Raw genomic sequence first — 15,190 nt, forward strand, 5'->3', positions numbered from 1 at the left:
CCAGATCCACCCATGCCTCAATGTCTGGGTGCAGGTGCTGCAGACCCTCCACCCTCAGAGGAGCTATGACATCACTTAGAGACTGAGACAATCTCAGAGGACCTGTGACATCTTCCTAGGGGCTGAGACAGACAATCTCAGAGGACATGTGACATCCTCCTAGAGGCTGAGACAGACAATCCCAGAGGAGCTGTGACATCACCTAGGGACTGAGACAGACAATCCCAGAGGAGTTGTGACATCACTTAGGGGCTGAGACAGACAATCCCAGAGGAGCTGTGACATCACTTAGGGGCTGAGACAGACAATCCCAGAGGAGCTGTGACATCACTTAGGGACTGAGACAATTCCAGAGGAGATGTGACATCACTTAGGGACTGAGACAATTCCAGAGGAGATGTGACATCACTTAGGGGCTGAGACAGACAATCCCAGAGGAGATGTGACATCACTTAGGGGCTAAGACAATCCCAGAGTCATAAACTTTTCCCATGGTAATCCTCAGGACAGTGCCCACAGCTGTCCATGTTTCCAGGTCTTGTGACGTGTGCCACCATCCTGGAGAGCTACAAAGCAGTCTGCTCCTAAGCTATCCACCACCCCTGGGTTGAAGCTGTGACAGGTCATAGGTCACCACCCTTCCTTTCTTCCTGGATGCCCATCAGGTTGGGACCCAGATAGGCCTACAGTAAGGAAATGCTGGAGAGCTCGAAGGGCCAGGACAAAGGAGAGGAAACTGTCAGCACATTAGTTCTTATTATTTCCTAAAGACAGACAGAGAGACAGACAGACAGACAGACAGAGAGACAAATTAAACCCCAGCTGGGAGGTGATGGGTTAGTGTTCAAAAGAAGACCGAGGGTTTACCAAGCTAAAGAAGAGTGGAGGAAACCTCCACAGCTCTGTCCTAAGAGCTGAGATGCAATCACAGAAGCAGTGGAAGCCAGAACACAGAGCAAGGAGTCTGGGACCAAAGGACCCCATCTTGAACTGGGATGACTAGGAGGTGCCCCTCGACAAAGCAACCAGCCTCTGTTAGTCTTCCACTTGTAGGTATTGATCTCCCAAGGTGGATTCAAAGTCCCCAAGGATTTCCTCTTCCAAAACCAAGAGCCAATGAATTGGCTCAGGGGGAACAGTACTGGGCACTGGTACCCAGAACACAAAGTGGAAGAAACAGGAAAGGAACCCAGTCCTGGAATTGTCCTCTGATATCTACGTGTTTCATGACTTGTGCCTCTCTCTCTCTCTCTCTCTCTCTCTCTTTCTCTCTCTCTCTCTCTTTCTCTCTCTCTCTCTCTCTCTCACACACACACACACACAAATAATCTCCTACAAAGCAGAACTGTTTGTTTTGGCATGTGCACACACATACACATACATACATATACACACATACATGCATACATAAACACATACATATATACACATAAAACAACTATAGTTTTATTTTGCTTTTAAGCTACTAATATCACCAAAATTAAATGACAGACTAGCAACAAGGCAGTGAGCTGCAATAATGATTGCACACTGAGGTCAGCCCAGTAGCACCCAGGTCTCCCTGCCACTCCCAGGGCCCACCTGTGTCCGAGCATTGAGCAGCTGCTGGAAACTCTCCACCTCTTTGCTGTCGTCAGCAGCCTGCTCCTAAGGAGACACATGGAGTGAGGAACTTAGGGACACCCTTCACGCCAGCACCTCCCGCCACTCCACACTGCAGACAGAGCCAGGATCCAGGGCACAGCGCTGAGCTGCACAGCGCTGAGCTTGTAGAGCTGACAAGCCGTGGGGACCCCGGGGAGGAGCGGCCTTACCATCAGCACACCCAGCATCATGTCGTAGTTGTTGATCAGAAACACAAGCTGCTCCTTCCTGGAGGAGAACTCTGCAGCCACTCGGAGGACAAAATTCTCCACCTCCACCTGCAACAGCCCAACAGAAGCAGCAAGTGAGAAAGCCAGACCTCAGGGCCCTCCCCGTGCTGGGAAGTCTGTGTGCCAGCCCCACCTGTAGCTGTCCCAGCAGCTGCAGGGTGCGTTCATTGGGGATGGTCTGGTTGATGCTGACCAGTGCAGAGGAGAACTCAGCATAGCGGCGTGTGATCTAGGACCAAGGAGGGAAGACTCCCATCAGCCTGCCTGGCAGACACAACCTCCCAGCTGCCTCTGCAGCTCCTGCTCCCAGTCCTTCCTTCTCCAGTGTCAAAAACCACTAAGTGTGACCACAAGACTCCCTTGTTACCCTCACCCTCCCTCATATAGTGGGGCCGAGTGTCCAGCCCCCCCCCCCGAGGCGCTGGGGGTCAGTGCTGCGGACGCTCTGGACATTCATCACCAGGATCAGCTCAAACCGAGGCCACAGCAAGGCAAGTACCTGCTCCCAGTACCTGCAGGCTTAATCAGAACCAAAGGTCAGCTGGCGAGGGGGCTGGCAGGCCATGGGTGCACAGCACCCTTCAGGGGCATGGTGAGTGGGACACAGGGGTACATGTTTGCATGACATCAATGCTTCCTCTAAACACACATGGAAATAAGGGTGTAGCATATCAGGTGAGGAATAGCCATGGTCAGGATGGAGTTGTCTGTGTAAGACAAAAAGCTGAAATCTATAGGACCAGAGCACTATTGTAGGAGGGGCTGCTTGTTGGTTCCTGGCAACTTAACCCAAAAATTATCACACAGAAACTGTATTAATTAAATCACTGCTTGGCCCTTCAGCTCTAGCTTATTATTGTCTAACACTTACATATTAATTTAACCCATTTCAATTAATCTGTGTATCACTGAGGCTGTGGCTTATCAGGTAAAATTCCCAGAGTCTGTCTCTAGCAGCAGTTCCATGGCCCCTCTCTAACTTCACCCTTTTTTCTCCCAGCATTCAGCTTAGTTTTCCCTGCCTCACTCTGTTCCCTGTAGGATAAGCCCAGCCCAATGCGGGAGCGTCTTCGCCTCGGGCTAATGTTTACAGATAAATCTGGCAGGCATGAGCCCCGCCGGACCTTTTTTTGTATTTCCTGCCAATTGCTGGATCCCTGGTGTTGTAAGCTATCCCTTCATTAAAATTTGCTGTTTCATATTAAGCTAGCCTGGTTAATACACCGCTTACAGTTCCCCTATAATTCTACTATAGGTCCAAAGCACTTCCTTTATTTGGCAATGGTAATCACAGCAGACAGAAGGAAATCCCACATCAAAGCACAGCCAGCTCTCCAGAGCAGGCACGTCCCTCTTGGCTGCAATGTTGCAGAATCGGAGAACAATGTGGATGCAGAGAAAAACAGCAATGGCGTCATAGCAGTCGGCCAGGTAGGACTCCAGGTGTTTCTGTGGTGCAGCAACAGGCAGACGATCTGATGTCAGCTTGTTGTTCAGGTGGCTATGAGCAAATGGTGGTACATTTCTAGGGGACAAGGCGCTGGCTAGGGAGACACCACCTTTCCTGCCCACAGACACCCCAGGGCCCCTGACTTGCTCGCTGGCCTCAACTCACAGCAGAAACCAGTGCTGATCTTAGGATGGACATAAGGGGCCAGGATTTAGAGGTGTTGTTCTCTGCTGTGGAAAAACACAGAGGAAGTAGCAGGTCCCCGAGTTCTAAGGATCTCCTAGGGGGCCATGCTGTGAGGTAAAGGCTTAGACTTTTTAGAACGGGACACTCCTGCCACTTGTGACCCCACTGGATGTGGGGGAGCCTTGAGAACGGAGGGTAAAACACAGAATCCAGGGGCTCACCAGGGTCATGGCGAGTGTGCGGCCCATGACAGCGTGGAATAGGTCATGTGCAGCTGGGCCAGATACAACAAAAAATTCACAGATGAGAAGATATTCACGACAAGAATTGTCAAAGAGGGCGTAGTGCTGGCTGCGGAAGAGAGCTTCAAACAGATACTGAGGGACAGAGAGAAGAGTGGGATCCAACATGACCCTGTGGGTCTGGGGACTCAGCATATCTCAGGAAAGATTCTCTCACACACCTGACCTCCAAGGAGGGAGGAACACCCTGAAAAGGCACTGAAAAGTGGGCACCGGACACAAGGAAAGCCTCCTTATGGTTGCTGCTGCCCCCACATCCACTTCAGCTGTGGCCTCACAATTGACACCCCCATGGCCAGTCTCCCTCTGTGTGCTTCTAGGTCCACAGCTCCTAGTCCCCAATCACAGCAGACTGGAGCCCCAAAGTCCACTCTGACACCTTAGGGGATTGATCCCAATCATGGAAGGGGAGTCTCACCATACCCTCTGCTCTCCACACTGGACAGTATGGGGCACCAAGATGAGGGCCTCAAATTCAGTGAAGATAGTGTACCTGCCTCAGAGGGATGGCTTTGAAAGGAATCATGAGTAGCATTAGAGTCAGGAAATCACTGAGACTGACCACACTATGTCCACTGGGACATGATCCGGGTGGTCAAGTGTTCTGGGATGCTAAATATGACATGGACACCTGTCTTAGGGTTTCAGTTGCTGTGAAGAGATATAATAACCAAGGCAAGTCTTATAAGGGAAAACATTTGACTGGGTGTCACACCAACTCCAGTGTCGCCTGTGTGACATGACATACATCATTATGCCGGACGGGAGCTACGTGTCCCATGGGACTAGGCTTCCTGGAGGTCAATGGCAGATGGCCTGGTATTAGCCACCGCTGAGGCATAGACGAGTTTCTCAATTAGCAGGCTATGCAGGATATGAGCTTTGCACAATCTCTTTTATAATAATGATATTCTATGTATCTACAAGACAAGGATTATCTCTTCAGGAACAGCTCTGGGATAGGGAAGCACAGTATGGGAATGTATAAGACTACAGCAGAACCTTTGTCATACACAGGGTGTATTATGAGCAAGGGAATAGATAGGTTAATGGTGATGGACAAAGAGTGTTATATTATACTTTGAATTTTATGAATAGGCTTGCTAGATCCCAGCCTCATGGTGTCTGCTGCATAAGAAGATATAAAAGAGTATATTGCAACAGGTGCCGAGAGCTGTTAAGCATATTTGGTCACTAGATGAGATAAAGAAAGGGTTAGAAAGGGGAAGGGCCATGATAGCGATGATGAAACAGAAACTTTCTATACTTAAGATAAAACCACTTGTCTGAGGTTTATGTTCCCAGGGACAAGATTTCCTCTTCAAAGGATGTTTTATGTCTAACACCTGTTCCTGATAATATGCTCTTCTTAGAAATCGCTAATGTGACTAAAAGAAGCTTTCATACTGTGTCAACTGATGATACATGACCTTCTGATTTGTTCTTTGTTTGAATACTATATAATGAAAACATGAATTCAGTAAAATCGCAGCAGATTCCAACCACTCTCTTGTGTGTTGTGTCTGTCTGTCATCCCCGACCTTGTGCCTTCCTGAGTACCAAGACACTGCTTCTCCCACGGTCTGAGTGGCTTCGCTGAGCTGGTCCATGGCAACTGAAGGCGGGGCCTACGATTCAGAGGTTTAGTCCATTGTCATCATGGTGTGGCATGGTGACATGGTGACATGCAAGCAGATAGTGTTGGAGAAGGAGCTGAGAGTCCTGAATCTTGATAGGAAAACAATAGGAAGTGGTCTCTCTCACTGGGCATGGCTTGAGCACAGGAGAACTCAAAGCCCACTGCCACAGTGACACAGTTCCTCCAACAAGGCAACCACACCTCCTCACAGTGACATTTGGGGCCATTTTCTTCCAACCACCACACTCCTTCCAAAACCAGGGCCTCACCTCACCTGACTCCATGTGAAAAGCTGTCAAAATGATGTGTGCCTCGGGGAGGGGAAAATCTCACATTTATGTCCTCAGAGGTTCCGCCCCACGGAGAGGATAAGAAGCAGAGCCTAGAGGCTAGAATGTAACATGAGGGTCCTGCTTGTTGGGGTTTCTGTCCTGCCCGGTTTCCACAGCTGCTTAGCCCCAAAGAAAATCACATAGAGGTCTCCATAAGTTATAAGCTGATTGGCTCATTAGCCCAGGTTTGTATTAGCTCTTATAATGTATATTAATTCATTATTTTTATCTATGTTAGCCACATGGCTGAGTGCCTTTTTCAGCGAGGCAGGTCACATCCTGCTTCTTCAGTGATCTGGGCAGGAGTGGGAGGAATGGGCTTCCTCCTTCCCAGAATTTTCCTGTTCTCATTGCCCCACCTTTACTTCCTGTCTGGTTGACCCACCTATACTTTCTGCCTGGCCAATCAGCATTTATTTAAAACATGATTGACAGAATACAGACAATCCTTCCGCACCCCTGGGGCCAGATATCCCAGGCATGTGGCTGTCCCAAGGCCACATCCAGGATATCGTTCTTAGCTGTGTCTAGCAGTAGAGAGAGAGAGGCAGGTCGATGTCTGCCAGCTTGAGATCAGCTGGTTTTGTCTTCATAATGAGTTCCAGGCCATCAGGACTACATAGTGAGATTCTGTCTCCAAACACCAAAAAATTAAACAAGCAAAAAAAAGTAGAAATATCAGCATATCAGAATTCAAGCTACACTCTAAATAAAAACAGCATAGTACCAGAACAAAAATTGTATGTGTGTGAGTATTCTGCCTGCATGTACGTATGTGACCACATGTGTGCCTAGTGCCCTAGAAAGTCAGAAGAAGGCCTCAGGTCCTCTGGAACTGGACTTACAGATGACTGTGAACCACCATGAATGTGGTAGGTTTAGAACCCAGGTCCTCTACAAGGACTGTGAGCACTGTTAACCTCTGCATCATACCTCAGTTTCCAGTCACCTGACTTTCGACAAGGTGCCAAAGCTGCACAGTGGAGAAGAAAAAATATCTTCATCAAATGTGCTGAGAAAATGGTGTCTCATGTAGCAGAATGAAGCTCAGTCCTCATCTCTCTCTCAGCTCTCAAACCAGCCCCCAATGCATCAGACACCCCAGTGTGAGACCCGGAACTCTGAGGAGACTAGAAGGAGAAGCAGGAAAAACACCTTTAGATGGAGGCAGAGGAGCAGTCTCTGAATAGGACATGAGATGCTCAGGAAATAAGACACCAGTCAACAATGGGACCTCATGGAATTCACGGTCTTCTGAACAGCAAAGGAAGAAGTTACCAGAGTGAAGAGAGCCTGCAGAATGTCTTTGCCTGCAGCTTTACATCAGACAGATATTAATATCCAGAGTATACATGAACTCAAAAACTAGACACTGAGAAAGCAAACAACCCAATCAAACAGTGGGCCATGGGAATGAAAAAAATCCCTCTAAATAAAAAACACAGACTTAGGAGGTGGAGGCAGCAGATCTCTGCGAGTTTGAGGTGAGCCTGGTCTACACAGTACAGCAAGTTCCAAGCCAGCCAGAGATACTCAGTGAGATGCTCTCTGCAAAAGTCTGTCCCTCAAATCAGGGGCTATTAAAAATGGCACCCAGTGTCAGGGCTGAGCCATCTCCCTGAGCTGTCAGCCAGAGGCCCCACAAACAACACAGGAAATTGCCAGTGCCCCTGCTGCCCACAAGAACCAGGAAGCAAGACCAGTTGCTGATGAACCGCACGCTAAATACAGGACATAGAGACACCAGGGGGGAACTGACTGGAAGCGTCCTCCCTGCTATAGAGTGTGCACAGAGCTGGAAGGTGCTGCGGGAACTGGGGGAGGGTTCTCATCAGGGCTTCCTCAGCTGTGGGTCCTGTGTGCTGTGGGAATGGGGGGAGGGTTCTCATCAGGGCTTCCTTAGCTGTGGGTCCTGTGTGCTGCACAGCCCACTGGTCAGAAAAGATGTGCCCTCTGGTGCAATAGTGGCAAGCCTGCTACTGGAGTAACCAATTCCATGCTCCTCCTCGCACCCATCAGAGCCTGGGCTGATGTGAGCCTGCAGCAGAGAAACGCTGAGGCACAGAGGGAGAATGAAGTCAGGTACCGGTGCTAAAAAAGAAAATTACAGACCAATCTCACTCATGAACATTGATGCAAAAATACTAAATTAAAACACTGGCAAATCAAATCCAAGAACACATCAGAGCCATCATCCACCATAACCAAGTCAGTTTCATCCCACAGAGGCAGGGATGGTTCATATGAAAATCTGTCAACTAATCCACCATATAAATAAACTGAAAAATAAAAACTAAATGATCATCTCATTACATGCCAAAAAAAAAACATTTGACAAAATACAACAATCCTTCATGATAAAGGTCTTGGAGAGAGCAGGGATACAAAGAACATACCTAAACATAATTAAGGCAATATACAGCAAACCAACAGCCAACATCAAACTTAATGGAGAGAAACTCCCAGCGATTCCACTGAAATAAGGAACAAGACAAGGTTGTCAACTCTCTTCATTTCTATTCAATATAGTTCTTGAGGTCCTAGCTAGAGCAATAAGACACCAAAGGGAGATCAAGGGGATACAAACTGGAAAAGAAGAACTCAAACTTTCACTGTTTGCTGATGATATAATAGTTTACATAAGTGATCCCGAAAATTCTACCAAGGAACTTCTACAACTCATAAATACTTTCAGCATTGTAGCAGGATGCAATATTAACTCAAAAAAAAGTCAGCAGCCCTCCTGTATACAGATGATAAAAGGGTTGGGGAAGAAATCAGAGACCCTTCATAGTAGTCACAAATAGCATAAACTACCTTGGAGTAACTCTAACCAAACAAGTGGAAGACTTGTATGACAAGAACTTTAAATCTTTGAAAAAGAAATTGAAGAAGACACCAGAAAGTGGAAAGATCTCCCATGCTCTTGGGTAGGCAGAATTAACATAGTAAAAATGGCAATCTTACTAAAAAGCAATCTACAGATTCAATGCAATGCCCATCAAAATCCGAGCAAAATTCTTCAAAGACCTCAAAAGAATGGTACTCAACTTCATATGGAAAAGCAAAAGGCCAGAATAGCCAAAACAATCCTGGACAATAAAAGAACTTCTGGAGGTATCACAATCCCTAACTTCAAACTCTACTACAGAGCTACAGTACTGAAAACAGCCTGAGATTGGCATAAGAACAGACAGGAGAACCAATGGAACCAAATAGAAGACCCGGATATCAATCCACACATCTTCGAACATCTTATCTTTGACAAGGAAGCAAAAAATATCAAATGGGGAAAAAAGCATATTTAACAAGTGGTGCTGGCATAAATGGATATCAACATGTAGAAAAATGAAAATAGAACCATATTTATCACCATGCACAAGAGTCAAGTCCAAATTGATCAAAGATTTCAACATAAAGCCAGCCACACTGAACCTTATAGAAGAGAAAGTGAGAAGTACACTTGAACACATTCGCACAGGAGACTGCTTCCTAAATATAACCCCAGCAGCACAGATACTGAGAGAAACAATTAATAAATGGGACCTCCTGAAACTGAAAAGCTTCTGTAAAGCAAAGGGCATGGTCAACAAGACAAAATGATAGCCTACAGACTGGGAAAAGATCTTCACCAACCCCACATCAGACAGAGGTCTGATCTCCAAAATACAAAGAACTCAAGAAACTGGGCCCAAAAGAACACATAATCCAATAAAAATAATGGAGTACAGACCTAAACAGAGAACTCTCAACAGAGGAATCTAAAATGGCTGGAAGACACTTAAGGAAATGTTCAACATCCTTAGTCATCAGAGAAATGCAAATCAAAACAATTCTGAGATTCTATCTTACACCTGAAGAAATGGCCAAGATCAAAAACACTGATGACAACTTATGCTGAAGAGGTTGTGGAGTAAAGGGAACACTTCTGCATTGCTCGTGGGAATGCAAGCTGGTACAGCCCCTTTGGATGTCAGTGTGATGATTTCTCAGAAAATTAGGAGACAACCTTCCTCAAGACCCAGTAATACCACTTTTGGGTATATATCCAAAGGATGCTCAATCGTGCCACAAGGACATGTGCTCAACTATGTTCATAGCAGCTTTGTTTGTCATAGCCAGAACCTAGAAACAACCTAAATGCCCCTCAACCAAAGAATGGATAAGGAAAGTGTGGTACATTTACACAATGGAGTACAACACAGGAGAAAAAAATAATGACATCTTGAAATTTGCAAAAAAATGTATGGAGCTAGAAAACATTATTTTGAGTAAGGTAACCCAAATACAGAAAGACAATTATCAGATGTACTCACTCATAGGTGTTTTTTTTCTTTTTCTTTTATTTCTTTTTCCATTCAAAAATTTCCACTTCCTCCCCTCCTCCCATTCCTCTCCTACTCTCCCACTCACCCTCCTCCCTCCCCCTCCATCCTTAAGAGAGGGTAGGGTTCCCTGCCCTGTGGGAAGTCTAAGGCCTTCCCCACTCCATCCAGGCCTAGGAAGGTGTGCATCCAAATAGATTGGGGTCCCAAAAAGCCAGTACATGCAGTAGAAACAGGTTCCAGTGCCATTATCAATGGCTTCTCAGTTCGCCCCCATTGTCAGCCACTTTCAGTGAGTCGAGTTTGATCGCATGCTCATTCAGTCCTGGTCCAGCTGGATTTGGTGAGCTCCCATTAGCTCAGGCACACTGTCTCAGTGGGTGGACCAACCCCTCGTGGTCCTGACTTCCTTGCTCATCTTCTGCCTCCTTTTTCTCTTCAACTGGACCTTGGGAGCTCAGTCCATTTCTCTGATGTGGCTTTCTGTCTCTATCTCCATCCATCACCGGATGAAGATTCTATGGTGATATTTTTTTTGAAAGTGTTAGCATTTAATTGGCCTCCCTGAGTGGCTTCAAGCCACCAGAACACAGGCACCTCCAACACCCTTTATCTTCTCTTCAGCTCTTCTGCTGAAAAATTTGGCTTTCACGATGGCAGGCTGCTTAGGGAGCTTTCCCTTCCCCAGAACTTTGTAGTAGCCTGAACGCACGACATCAATGATGGGAGCAACTCCAGTCTTGTTCTTGGCAGCGTTGACCCGGGTCTGCTCACTGACCAGCGTCCACAGTTTATCCAGGTTGACAGTTGGGCAGAAGCTCTGGTTCCTTTTTAAGTGGTAATGCCTCATCCCAACTTTCCCGAAGTAACCTGGATGATATTTGTCGAAGTTGATCTTGTGATGATGCATGCCTCCAGCGTTCCAGCGTCCTCCCGGATGCTTGCGGTGTTTACCGATGCGGCCATGGCCGTGGCTCATGTGGCCCCGGAGTTTCCGGGTCTTCCTCAGTCTGGATGGCATGGCGGTGGCAGAAAGGAAAGAGGGCTCTATGGTGATATTTGAGATAATCATCAATGTGGATATGGGACAAGACCAGTTCAGGCACCCTCTAGGCTGGATGGGGCAGCAGCTGCAGAGACAGGACATAGAGTCAAGGAGACATTTCTTTTAATTTATTTATTCATTTATTTTAAAAAGAAAACAATCTTTTTTCAGTTTACATACCAATCCCAGTTACCACTCCCTCCCCTCCTCCCATTCCCTCCACCTAAGGCCCCTACTCCACCCCATCCACTCCTCAGAGAGAGTAAGGTATATTGCTTTGGGGAAGGTCCAAGGCCCTCCCTACTATATCTAGGCTGAACAAGGTATCCATCCAAAGACACTAGGATACCCAAAAGCCATTACAAGCAGCAGGGATAAATCCTGGTACCACTGCCAGTGACTCTGCAGTCTGCCCCAGCCATACAACTGTCACCCACATTCAGAGGGACTAGTTTGGATCTATGCTGTTTTTCTTCCCTGTCTGGCTGGAGTTGGTAAGCTCCCATTAGCTCAGTTAAACTGTTTCACACTTGACCTCTTTGCTCATATTTTCACTCTTTCCACTCTTCAGCTGGACTTTGTGAGCTCAGTCCAGTGCTCTGATGCAGGTCTCTGCCTCTGTTTCCCTCAGTTGCTGGATGAAGGTTGTCACGATCTGCTGGCCTGGTCTGTCACCTGGTACCCTGTCCCTTTAACAGTTAAGCCCCACCTACTTCCAACCTCCCCACTCCACAGAGGCAAGCAAGTCTCCTGCCTCCTCCAGCCTGCATGCTCTCTCTCTTCCTGTCCCTCTTCTGAAGAGGTAACTGCTGCCTCTCTCTCCCTCTCGCTCTCTCCCTCTCTTTCCCTTCTCCACTTCCTCCTCCCTTTTCCCTTCCATAACTCACTAAACTCTATACCCAAACTCTCTCTCTCTCTCTCTCTCTCTCTCTCTCTCTCTCTCTCTCTCTCGATGTATCTGTCTGTCTCTCACCTGCCATGGTCTCCCACCTGCCAAGGGGACCCGCCAAGGTGTCTGGTGACCCACCACCAAGGATCCTCGTGGAACTGACTGCCCCTCATGGGGCCGGTCCCCCAACACCATGTCTTTATAAATTATAACAAATGTTCTGTGGTGATATGTAAGATAGTCATCAGTATGACTACAAGGCTGTAGTGGTGAGGCGAGCAGGCCTGCTTTTTGTCCCGCCCGGCTCCCGCACGGCTAGCTTAGCCCCAGAAATAATTCCACGGAAACTGTATTCATTTAAACACTGCTTGGCCCATTAGCTCTAGCCTCTTACTGGCTAAGTCTCACATCTTGATTAACCCATTTCTATTAATATGTGTAGCACCACGAGGTGGTGGCTTACCGGGAAGATTCTAACCTGTGTCCATCTTGGAGAGGAGAGCTATGTCGTCTGCCTCACTGCCTTCTTCCTCCCAGCATTCTGTTCTGTCTTCCCTGCCTACCTATGCTCTGACCTATCAGACCAAACAGTTTTCTTTATTAATTAGCCAATGAAACAACAGATAGACAGATGACCCTCCTCCATCACAAGGCAAGACCAGAGACATTTTGAACAGGAGAACAAAACAGAACATTTCCAGGCAGAGGTAGGATCCCATCCCAGACAGGCCTAGCCATGGTGGGAGGTGGCAGGAGGCTGCCAGCGAGACAGAGTTTAGCATGGCTGCATCACTAGCAAGGAGCAGGAGGCAGACAGACAAGCAAAGAGAGAAGGGACGAAGAGCAGAGGTCACATTTCCAACTACTGGGTCAGTGAGATAGAAAAGAAAAGACCCTAGAGTCTGTACTCCAGTACCCAGAGTTCAGCATGGACCGTGGCTCAAGCTGGCCTTGGGCATCATCTACAAAGTCCAAGGGCCTTGGGAAATGGGTAGGCACAGCGTACCCCATGTCATCATGTGGGGAGGGGACCAAGGGACATGTGCTTGCGCAGTACTGGAACTTTCAGCTGGAGCTGGACGGGGAGGAACCACAGTCTAGAGCTGAATCCTCACCCATGGCAGCATGGCCAGAGGTGGCAGAGGGTCCTAACATTGCTAATTTTGCCAGTGTTGGAGTAGAATTGCAGATATCCCCTTTGGAAGAGAGACCTGATTGAAGGGTTTAGGATCCCCCAGTGCTCTCAGCTACAAGAGAGCCTGCTGAGTTCTCAGGTCACCATTGTTATGTTATGGCATGAGAGGAACCCCAGAGGGTGAGGAGCAGACAAATATGCCAAACAGACAGAGTTTGAGTGTGGAGATTACCTGAGACAAAGGGAATGAGAAGGGGAGAGAGAGAGAGAGAGAGAGAGAGAGAGAGAGAGAGAGAATGGGAAGAGAGAAAAGAGGCAGAGATCTGCCTGTCTCTTCAAAAGAAGGCAGGGGGAGAGAGAGATTGGGAGTGGGTGGAGCTTGATCCTAAAGGGTCATTTGCACCTGCCTATAGTCAAGGAACTGCTTACCATAAGCAGAGGATGGCTGTGCCAGGTGCCCAAGGGTCCAGGACACCAACACTAGTCCTTTCTAAAGCTGATCCCAGTGGTTGGGAAACAGGAGTCTCACCATGAACACTATGGAGGCCCATGGGCTCCAGGTAGTGGATGCTGCACCAGTGTTGATGGTGACGGCTGATCCTGATGAGACAATGACACCTGGGATCAATGGCCAGTGACCTAGAAGACACCATTACATTAAGTGCGTCTGTACTCAAGGTCTGAAAAGCTGGCTTAGGCTATGAGTATACCCAAAAGAAGTAGGAACCAGGACAGCTGTCTCCTTAGATTCTCCTCCACAGCAGCCTGCCCCAGATGCTACTCCACAGCATCCCTACCCCAGGTGCTCCTCCACAGCAGCCCTGCCCCAGGTGCTCCTCCACCACAGCCTGCCCCAGATGCTCTTTCTTTTAAATATTTTTATTTATTTATTATGTACACCATATTCTGTCTGCATGTGTGCCTGAAGGCCAGAAGAGGGCACCAGACCTCATTACAGATGGTTGTGAGCCACCATGTGGTTGCTGGGAATTGAACTCAGGACCTTTGGAAGAGCAGGCAGTGCTCTTAACCACTGAGCCATCTCTCCAGCCCACCAGATGCTCTTTCTTAAGTCACATGTCTGTCCTTTTATTTCTTCAGTCTTTTGGTCTTGTAGACCTATCATGACACAATTGGCAGAGATTTGCCATTCTGTTGCGGGAACCATTCTGGGCTAAGAACTCCAAGAGCAATGAGAGAAGAAGAGACAAGATGCCCCCAGGGGACAGAAGCCAGGCAGCTCCTGAAGGCACTGGCTTCGGGGCCACCTGCATTCTCACTTTATACTCTAAGACCACCAGATGAAGCGGGCAGGAAGATTTACAGAAGCCTATGTGGCAGTCAGCAAGTTGCTAAGGGCAATGACCCAAAGGTCCAGCTGTTTAGCAAACGAAGCCACACTTGGCAAACAGGCAGTACAAGTACTGCTGTAAGTAAGTCAACAAATCAGGGCCTAATCTTTGGCCTTTTCTCCCTTACACTTCATCCCCTCCTCGACACTTCCATGACACGTTATGAATTCATCCTGAAGAGATTGGCTGGTACTCCTGGCCCGTTTCTGTGTTGTACATCATTGGCTCTTGTTTCTGCCTGGAACCTTGATTCTTCCTGACGATGTTTTGACATTTTCTCATTCTATTCCTTCCTGATTAACATCTATCTCATTCTGAAGAGGGACTGTGTTTTCCTGAACAGCAGTTAAATTTTCCTTGGTCTGAGTAAGATCAGCTGTGTTGAACTTGGGAGCCATTGCTGCAGCAACAGTGGCTGTGGACCTGCCAGGGTCGCTGCCATCAGCACTGGTAGAAGCACAGGGGTCTCTTGTGTCTTGAACATAAGGGGTGAAAGTGTTTCAGGACCTCGCTTCCTGGGAGCACATCTAAGCCAGGGCCGAGAACCCCAGACAGCAGGTGCAATCGCTCCCAGGGCAGGCACAGTGTGTGCCATTAGGGGCGACTGCTCTCTGAGCAAGTCTGTGGCAGACACTGTCATTCCTCCCACACTGGGCTTTTC

The 15,190-nt window shown here is 47.7% G+C and overlaps 1 protein-coding gene and 1 long non-coding RNA gene across 2 annotated transcripts; both read right to left on the minus strand.

Moving 5' to 3' along the window:
* Nucleotides 1-1,580: 1,580 nt before the first annotated feature.
* Nucleotides 1,581-2,194, minus strand: LOC121435391. Its single transcript, XR_005972578.1, has 3 exons — nt 2,008-2,194; nt 1,815-1,922; nt 1,581-1,647 (listed from the first exon to the last, which is right to left on the minus strand). It is a non-coding gene; the product is annotated as an uncharacterized LOC121435391 (long non-coding RNA).
* An 8,443-nt stretch (nt 2,195-10,637) lies between these two features.
* LOC121435385 (60S ribosomal protein L27a-like) lies at nt 10,638-11,129 on the minus strand. The gene has a single exon (XM_041634675.1). The coding sequence runs from the start codon at nt 11,127-11,129 to the stop codon at nt 10,683-10,685; it is 447 nt and encodes a 148-aa protein (XP_041490609.1). The 3' UTR covers nt 10,638-10,682.
* Nucleotides 11,130-15,190: the final 4,061 nt, after the last annotated feature.

This window comes from Microtus oregoni, unplaced genomic scaffold (genome assembly GCF_018167655.1).
Source record: "Microtus oregoni isolate MIOR12 unplaced genomic scaffold, Mior012 000046F_ref0000063, whole genome shotgun sequence".
Classification (NCBI taxonomy): domain Eukaryota; kingdom Metazoa; phylum Chordata; class Mammalia; order Rodentia; family Cricetidae; genus Microtus; species Microtus oregoni.

Bases quoted from the DNA above. Each gene is read 5' to 3' on its own strand.
- LOC121435385 (XM_041634675.1), bottom strand. From the start codon at position 11,129: ATGCCATCCAGACTGAGGAAGACCCGGAAACTCCGGGGCCACATGAGC.